General features: G+C 40.8%; 1 protein-coding gene across 1 annotated transcript in view; it reads right to left on the reverse strand.

Annotated features, from left to right (window-relative positions):
• Positions 1 to 9,695, reverse strand: part of LOC119174136 (uncharacterized) — a 51,066-nt gene extending 41,371 nt beyond the window's left edge. Inside the window, exons 1-3 of the mRNA XM_037424951.2 lie at positions 9,499 to 9,695; positions 3,387 to 3,538; positions 822 to 889 (exon numbers count right to left, since the gene is read on the reverse strand). Coding sequence (XP_037280848.2) covers positions 822 to 889; positions 3,387 to 3,538; positions 9,499 to 9,618 — 340 coding nt within the window. The 5' untranslated portion in view covers positions 9,619 to 9,695. The remainder of the gene's footprint in view (positions 1 to 821; positions 890 to 3,386; positions 3,539 to 9,498) is intronic.
• Positions 9,696 to 10,096: the final 401 nt, after the last annotated feature.

Here is a 10,096-nt window from a genome sequence, read left to right on the forward strand (position 1 = left end):
CACGAATGCACAAAGAGCGTAGCATGTAGTCAGGTTTTACATGATATGCATGCAAGGATTATCACGTTCGAACGTGTCATTTACCTTCGTCGTCCGTTCGCGTCACGAAATACTAAATCAGGCATAAGTGAAGCTCGCGAAACAAACAAGAGCGCACCATGAGCGTGGAGAGTAGTCATTACTTACATGACATGCGTGTGATGATTTACACGTTAGGGCCTGCCTCTTATGTTCGCCATGTAGACATTTCATACCTTACTAGTTTTGCAATACATCATGTGAATGGAACCATCGCAAGAACAATAAACACAGAAATGTAAATCATGACATTGGTGGCATACGTATGATAATTTTCATGTTATGGCTAATCACATATGCTTAGCATACAGTCATGCTATGCCAAACCAGTTTTTGTATTGATATCATTATCGAAAAGGCCTGGAGAGGTAAAAGTTGTAGGTACCTAGATAGGTAGATAGATGCATAGATAGATAGATACATAAATCGATAGATAGATAGATAGATGAATAGATTGATAGATACGCTGAAATTTATTGAAGATCACTAAGAAATGCTTCGCATTTACACTCCTCTTATTGTCGATTGCATAGGAGTATTTGATGTTGCCATGATAAATTGTCTTACCATTTTACGACGTCTTAATTCACGTTCGATACTTTTGCATAGGAGCTGATACAAGGTACATCAGGTAATCGCTCCGCGCGGAGAATGTGTGCAATATGCGGCAGACGCCACTATGCTTTGGCACCATTCATGTCTTTTTTTCTTGTGAAATATCATAGTTGAATTTCATTCATTACCGCCTTCTATGGTGAACAGCAGCGTTCCAGGTTCTTCGCCGGTCTTAACGTAGAAAGGAATATTCTGCCTGCAAATGAGCAAAAAAAAAGAACAGCAGTTTATGTGATCTTCAGCTGGAGGTGTTCAGGAGTTCTTGAAAAATATATGGGCAACTCCCTAATTTATCACGCTACTGCGAAACATCTCAGATACTTTGCTCCACCCATCAGAGGAATATTGCCACGTGCTAGCAGAAAGAAAGACGATGGTAGTGATGCATGTGCTATGAAGGACTTCAGAAGTCACGACGAAGAACTTATTCTAGAACAAGAAGAACTTGTTCAAGAAATAGAACGTGTTCTATTTGGAAAAGCAAGATACTTGTGGTATCTCTCTATCCCTGTGATAACACCTATATTTTGACGTCGTGACAGCATGAAGCACCATGATTTCTGCAAGCAAAATGACATTGCCTATCTTGAAGAGAATATCTAGTTTACGAGAGCGATTTGTGCAGGCCACTTCCTCTCCTCGGCGCGCATTGTTGTAGACAACCACGGCAACTATTTCTGACTGGACACACAACGGCGGATTATCGGTGGTGGCATTACGTTAACAAGCACGTAGGAAGTAGTTAGAATTCTGCCGCGCCTACACGTCAACGGAAGGCGAAAAAAAAACATGCGCGCACTTAATTTACGTACTCGTTAAAGAAGTGCACATGGTCAAAGTTTATCCGGAGACCTCCTTCTCATTGTGTGTCATCATAAAGCTGTAGGCGTAGAGTATGAGGTACTATGCTTTATTTCTGTCCAGTTTGCATCAGGTCGGCATTCGCCGCATGCATAATTTTGGTGTTTTCAGAATGGCGTCGTAGCTTGAGAAAGAAGATCAAAAGGACTCCTTTTCCTCCACATGGCAACTTCTTTACGTGTTACTGCCACGCAAAATAACCCAAGCGTCACACGAAGGGTGTGACACAAAGGGCTTCGGTGACAATTCATGATAAAGACTTACCTAGTACAACTACCTGGTATTACACAGTACGACGAGCTGTATGCTTTTTTGCGCTGAGCAAGGCCCTTGGAAAAATTGAGGACCCAGGTTCAGACTGCATCTTTAATAAATGCGTATACCTTTATTTTTGAATGGCCGTTGAACTGCGCTGGTGCAGAGACAGAATTGAGCAGCTTCCACATGGCAGCACTCTTTTAATTCATTCAACGTAGCTCTCTAACCACAACTATGCTATTCAACAACCACCCTTTCAGGCAGCGAGAGCGCGAGAGAAACGAAGGAATTGGCAGGGACGTTAACCAAGCTTGGCTAAGTTGGCTTCCCTACTCGGGTAGTGGTAAAAAGGCTACCAAGGTTTAAGTCGCTGACTTACGCAGCAATGTGAGTCATGTTGCTGAAGTTTGTAGTGAAAGCGGTTTGAATGAGTTTGCTATTCTACATAGGTAACATGCTTATGTAGCTCTCGTATGCCGTCATAAGCATAACGACATTGTTGTGTCATCATCTTTCAAGCATTCTCTCTCATATTAATGTAGTCAACATACAACTTGAAATCTCAGTGGTTATCGTCCTCAGCTTTCCCTCTACCTTTCTTTCTATATATAAGGCGGTGAAGGTGAATGCACACAAGACTAGCTGGTCTCGATAGAAACCTTATTCAAGAGCACTGACGGAGGCAGGTATCATAAATAGTACTATGCCTTGTATTCTGCACAAGAAAGATGACGCGTAAAATAATCTAATACAGAGAGGAAGATTGAAACGTTGCATTGTGTGCTTTTTAACTCAGAGGCTTTTTCTGCAAGCTCCACTATTTAATTACTATGCGCTAGCAGGTACCCGAATTTTATGAATACTTACAATGTCTTGCAATGGAAATCTATATGAAAGTGTTTAGACCTGCGTTCCATAAAAGAGAATATTTTGACAAGAGGATTATTATATCTCTGGGTAGGGCCATTGGATTTATATTTTGACAGTACGAATGGTAGAGACATCTAGAGGTTAGAGCATAAGTACTCCTTCAACAAACCGTCATACTCAAGTGGCATCATGTCACCGCTCAGGACGCTGATGTCGCAGTAAGAGTAGAATAAATTGTTTCACCACATAGTCGCTGTATCTTGGGGAAGAGGTGACAGAATATTTGCTATGGTTACGGGAACGCTTTGAGTAATACATGGTTTTGCACGGCACATAGCATTGATGCACAAGCGTGTTTCACAGCAGTAGCCGTAGCCCGACCTCCACTGGTGCGTCACTTTCAGCAACTATAGATCCTTCACAAGAGCCTATGCGCCCTTTCGTTGACGAATTAATTTGTGCAGTGGAGCTATTGTCAATTGATCGACGTAATCCAGCACAACGCGAAACATGTTCAATGACTCAAAGGGGGCGCAATACTAAATAGGACTTGCAGAGCTTTGCGCCAACTCTGCTGAGATTTCAAAGGATGTAATACCTTTGCACGTGTCATGCGTTGAAATTTGGCACATAAACAGACAAGTCTTTTTCTTCACAGTTTCTGAGGCGTCTAAACAACAGCCCTAGAGAAATTCACAACATACTTTGGAGAGTTCTCGTTCCCTTGAAAGAGCCACACGAAAGTAGCTGTTTGGGCCTCCGGGTCAATCTCTGTTCTGTTTGCGGCCACACATTCAAACATGGTGTCGTTGTCCGAGTCTGAGATGGCTACGGTGTACGGGAAGTTCTCAATAACCTGCAAAATAACATTTCCTAATTAGGGCAGGGAAGCTCTAATTTTGGTAGTGTCAACCATTCTTACACACAATGAGAATCTTTGCTACTCAATGCAGTTCATAAAGATAGCCGTATGGCGCAATGCTTAACACTGATTTTAGTGTTAATAGTGTGACTAGCTATGCAAAGATGATAGTCATGCGTATGACATTAGCTTACCGGGTACGTCGACTGCTGTTTGGCACATGAAGCGTGTAGTGCAGCGCGATAGTGAATTACCGTGCGTACATAGGTGCTACTTCTGCCGATGACAGATGGGAACTTCGATGAGCTCTCGTGGGTATGGTAATCAGCACATGCTATTGGTAGTAAGCATCCTTGAGTACTAGCAGAGGCTCACCAATGATAAGATAATACTAGCGTATATAATGAAAACCAGCACGCAGTGGGCAAAACTAGTTAGTAGGTAGGGATCATTAACCAAGAGGTGGTAAGCATAAGCTAGAGTGAACTAGCGCATGGCCAGCCGATAATCAATAGAAACAAAATCAGTCTATGCTAGCTAAAGAGAGCAAGCGCTAGATAATGCTATCTGACAGCTAGCAAATCTCATCTGAATCTAGAAAGCAGTGAGCCACCATTTTTTGCAGACATCTTCCATAAGGCATCTCAGGCCTTCACGCTGGCAGGATAAATTCGCCTTTCCCAGCACATTCACTGCATCAGGAGGCCATTACAGTAGTCAGCCTCATACCGCACATGCACTGACTACGGGGAAACGCCTGGCATGGGTAGAATTTGCAACATATTTTTACATTTTATCCTAGAAATGTTTGCGTGTTTGATTTACAAAAAGAACTTTCATAGTGAGATCACCTAACGACATATTTTCAGAGACAGGGCTTGCGTAGGAGAAACAACGTTTCATTGTAGTTTTCTATCAGAAAGCCTACTGAATTTTCTTCGTTTGAAGACATTACACCAGAGCAGGGCGAGCATAAAAAGAGAGGAAATGCAGAATGGTGAAACAAAGGTATATGTGGTTTGCTATTCTGCGCTGTAGAAAGGGGGTGAAAAAGATGAAAAAGAAAGTAACATAGACAGGAGAACACACAAATAACACTGCTTCATTTCATTGTACTGTACGCAGGATCACATGCGCATTACGTTCCACTGACGAAATTCAAGAATTTGATCAGAAGTATTCAGCATGAAACGCCCTACCACGTGTTCTGGTGAAGTGTATGGCAGTTTCAGGTTGCCGAAGAACGCGTGAAGTGTAATTACCAGTTACTGAAGCACAATGATAATTGGTTTGCGTTCTGACAACCACATTCAAGAACTTTTGAATTTATTTATTTCAATTACGTACGCAGATTGCAAGGACATTAAGCAAGGAGCACAAGAGAAAGCTAGCAACTGCCATGTGCCAAGGCACAGGACCTGCCTATTTTGTCCGGAGTAAAAAAGAGATAGAGGGAAGCAAGATAGAAGGAAATAAGGAATTGACAGAAGAAAGAAGTAAAGAAAACAGTGGTGAAAGTTTGCGAATCAGAAGTGAAATAGAAATAGGAAAACGTCTATAAACAGGAAGCCAGGTTTGTTGGTTAATAATTTCTGTAGGGCTTGATACCTGTCAGAAGGGCCTGGTCACATTGGGAACACAACCTCTCGGGAAGAGAAAATCGCCTATAATCAGGCACATAAACCCCAGGAGTTTATGCCCATTTATCCACAAAGCCCAATGCGTAGTAATTAAGGGACATTGTACTATAAGACGATCATGTGCATTACAAGAATCACAGGCTGTGCACAAGTGACTGTCAACATGCCTTTCATGGTGTGAGCGTTCGCGCACCAACACTGAGCCAGCTCTTGTTTATATAACAGTGCTCTGGGATGACGAGCAAGCAAGGACCACGAACACGGGGAGAGAATGATTAGTACACTGCATATTGGCCTGGGTACTGCACTAGGAAGCCTCAGTACATAAGCAGATGAGCGTTGTCCTTCATATATAAAACTTCTGGGCAGTTACAATCATCACAGTTAAAAGACAAAGCAAGTTGGTCAACCTTTTCATTTCCAGCAATGCCCACGTGTAGAGGTACCGATTGGCAGCTACGAAGTTATCCTGAGAAATAGTCAAAACACAAGCAGATGCGAGCAATATAAGTAGCTATGGAAGATACACCTAAAGGCTCTCGCGGTAATAGGAGTGCGGTGACGGCAAATATGAGTCCCACATGCTGCGCGTAGCCATGCCAATGCCACCGAGCAAAATGTACAACTTCTTAGTTTTTAGGAGCATTTCTATATTTTTTATTTATACTTTCCTTTATACATTCATACAAGCACATGGCAGGTTCCAATTGGAACACTACATGAGGAGAGTTGTGGGCGCGAAAAATTGCAGCAAAACAGAGCACGTATAGTTGAATCGCCAAAAACGTAGGTTGTGGAAAGTGAACGCCAAATACAGATATTTTTAACATGGTTAACGTATCGTTTAGTAGCTATGCGGCCAAGAATGCCTCAGTCAATACACAATAAAAGTACTTTATTAGGAGACAGATCTGCACTCTAATAGACCACACCATTTAAAACATAGCGCTAGACCCTTGCACAAGCCGGAACATCTTTATACAATTTCTCTACGTTTGAGACATCGAAAGAAAGAATAAGTAGAGTGAAAAAAATGTTATAGACTCATCATTTGAAGCTCTCGTTTGAAGACCCCAGAGCCCTGTAAATAAACTACTCTAAGTATTTATTCGTTTATTTATTTGCCTATTTAAAATTACCATACAGGCCCTAGATGCATTGTGTGAGGGGGGTCATACAAAAAGTATTTCGAACGTGTACTGCGTACAAAAATATCACAAATATATGAGAACAACGTAAGAAATGTTATCGTAACACAAGTGGGAATTCATTATGTAATGTGATTGCGCTATGTTCTACACAACAAAAAGAGGCAGAATTATAATTTCCCTGAATACAGCTCATTTACACAAGAATTACTGAGCGCATGCCCCATCAGGTGTGTAAAGTGAAATTGCATACAAAAGGCAATAAGAGATAAAAAACAATAATAGTGTTGTTAAATAAAAAATATTTTAACAAACGTGAGTTTATTATATGCTTACAGTTTTCTTGGTTATTATCGGAATCAATGGTGTTAACATGGTCGTTCCAAAGGCGAACGGCTTTAGGAAGAGCAGAATAGTTAATTGAATCAGTTTTTCGGTTCATGCGCATGAAGGTAAAATGATTGTATAAACGTTGTGACATATATGGGAGAGTTTGAAGCCTTAAAATCATGAGGGCGCAATAAATATGTATTTCTGAGATAATGTTAGCAGTTATCAATGATATCTGGAAGATCATTCAAATGCTAAATGACACCGAATGACGCCGATTAAGTAGAAGGATTTGTTTGTCTGAGCAGACGTTGTAAACTTCAGTTATTTCGAAGACAATGAGATATACAGCGCATTTGACAAAGCAGTAGTATAGATGCATGATAATTGCAGAAAATGTTATTGATATATATGTGGGGGGTTTACTTTGAAAACACCATATGATATTGAGACCACCGCAGTAGAGGGCTCTGGAAATGCCGACCACCTGGGTTTTTCAACGTGCACCAAAATCTGAGCACACGGGCCAACAGCATTTTCGCCTCCATCGAAAATGCAGCCGCCGCAGCCGGGTTTCGATCCCGAGACCTGAGGGTCAGCAGCCGAATACCTTAGCCACTAGACCACCGCGCTGGGGCTACAGAAAATGTTATAAGGATGCCGATGAATCAGTGTTCCTATGTGGCTCCTTGGATCGAAGCGAAAGCGACTTCATATCAGACGGGCGTGATGCTTGCTTGTAGTTGCTGTGGTGAAACGAGCCGCACGATTTTGTATGGACTCGAGTGAATTCACCAGGTATGCTTATTGTGTGGCCATATAGATGACGCAAATAGCAGTTGCGAAAAGAGAAAAAGAATGATAGATTAGTGTTCGTATAGCGGATGGTGCCTCAAGAAGATTTTGTTTTTAGTAATCAAGTTTCCAGATGCCCTTTTGTCTACTTGGACGGCTGATGTGAGAGAGATACTTTATTATTTGCACATAAATGTTTCACTAACAAATGGACTGCTAAGCGAATAACAAAACGTCGAGTTGGCATGTTTATCAGTGAAAGATACTTGCATTGATCCGCGGTGAGGGCCGTTGGCCAAGACGAACGGGACAGATTCGCAATTTTAAAATGTATATAGAGGTGCTGGCAACAAGCTCAGCTTATCTACCGTCGTTCAAGCATGCCATTACAGTCATTTAATGACCATGGCCTGCTGTAGGTATATGTTTGAGAAAATAGGCTGTGCTAAATCTTCTCTTATTCGTTAGTGAAATGTTAAGGTGTGTCCGAGAAAACCTCAGCTTTTATACCTACGCAACATGAATGCGATAAATGTAAAGGTGCAGTTGTTTCAAAACCATGATAACTTTTTCGTTAAGCCAAGTTGACAGCCATCCAATTCGCGATTGTTATCTCAACATCTCAAAAACATTCAAAGAAAAGTCACGCTGGCATATTGCGTTGAAAACACTGAACAGCTCGATCATTTTGGAGAGAGCTTCGTCAATTGAGAGCCTTCCAATCTGCCCTGAATGTCATCTGGGTGTTGTAGGTTAGAAAATTTATTCTAGAAGTATCCTTTCTTGTTGAGACACCAAACAGAGCTTGCATATTAGGCAGAAATTCTATTTTAACACGTTTCAAACTAATTGACAATACTACAATTATTTTATGCACGCCCCGGAACTTTTAGCAAGACGTCTTCTTAAGTTTCAATTTTTCTATCGAAATATTACGCCTTGTGTGAATATTATATAAAGTTCATTTTATAATGTAATCCTTGCATATGCATATTAGGGTGGAACAATTCTAGTAATAATATTTGCTTCCAGGCAAATTCCCCAAACAGATTTACTTCATACGTAAACCTACTTTGGTACGGAAACGTGGAAAGACACATTTAAATAAATTTCTTATGTAAAACAGGAAGACGACATTGTGATGGATATGGAAGTCTCTAACAAGACAATATTTTTTGAAGTTCACAGCTTTGAATTCTATAGATCTGCATGATAATTGTTAATAAATTCTTCATGGTCACCTAAATTTCTTGTGGGCATGACACGGAATGACCTAACGTTATTTAAATTATAACCTACTTACTTCACTTTTACGAAAATACTTACAAAGTAGAAACACGGATAGTGAATGAAATCCGAATCGATTACGAACGAGAGCACAAATACCATTTCTAGAGGCTACTCAAAGCAGTCGAAGTAAAACACCAAATGCACCAGTTTTTCAAATACATAGCAATAAAAATGGTAAAAATGAATTCTACGCGTCCGTTTTAGGTTATGGTTTCTTGAATATACGCTGTGGTTATAAGTAAAGAAACCACTGCATATTTCTTCTGTATTACAACGTTGGGCAAAAACTACTGCCACGTGGAAGTGAATATATACCCTTTGTGTACATTTTAGCAGAACTTTAGCACATTGCGAAGTTACTTCAAATTTGAAAGTCCAATTTGTAATTTAAATAAGAAAGGTTTCGAGAAAGTTAGATGAGTTGGTGGTCTTGCATGATGTTGATTCAACACTGTTTCTGACGCACGATAACGTAAAAAGACGTGACACACAAAGCACTAACCTAAAATTGGGCTTATTCTACAAAACAAAGCCTTAAAATGAAACTAAACCTTTCAACTGAAAGCGTCCACATTATATACTCATCGGAATTACTGCCGTTATGGGCATAATTAACCTGCCAAGAACCCTACCTATTTTTTTCACACTAATTTTCTCCATATAAAAGCACGCAAGTGTGTGACCACAGGTAGCTTCATAAACACAAGAAGAAGTTTCAATAGCTGTGCTAAAATTCTGGTGAATATTATACCTTAAAACTGTCGGCAATCTCCTGGTGCAGCTTACGGGGACCACCGGGTGATCCGAGCTTCCCTAGTACACATGCCGAGCACCACAGCGCAGCGAGTGCAAACGATGCGATTCTTGCCATATTGAGCACTTACGCCGCCCCTGTTGACCTGTCTTTTTAAGACCCTCGCGAACTCATTAACTCGGACCACACGATGTACGCGTGATTTTGCTCGTCTGAGAGTGAGACCATTGGATCTAGCTGCCAAAGTCGGGTAGACAGATGTCATACTGCATGTCAAAACACCGCAACAAGAACACTCACTATCGCTTCGCGGGCATATTGCGTAGATGAGGGACTGTTGTGTCACGACATTTAAGCAATTATTAGGTGCCACGATATGATGCTATACCTACATCGAATAGGAAAAATATTGCAGTAGAGTTGGGTGGCCCATTTTGCTTATCCTGATTTTTTATTTGTTTCTTTTTCGCTTTCTTTCGTTTTCTACTCGTTTACTCTACTCAATTTTTGTACCTGTTTCTTTTCGCTTCTTTTCTTTGTAGTATCCATCACTCTATTTATTTCCTTTTTTTTCACGCTCTTTTTACAACGTCCT

Source organism: Rhipicephalus microplus, chromosome 5, assembly GCF_043290135.1.
Source record: "Rhipicephalus microplus isolate Deutch F79 chromosome 5, USDA_Rmic, whole genome shotgun sequence".
NCBI classification, from domain to species: Eukaryota; Metazoa; Arthropoda; class Arachnida; order Ixodida; family Ixodidae; genus Rhipicephalus; species Rhipicephalus microplus.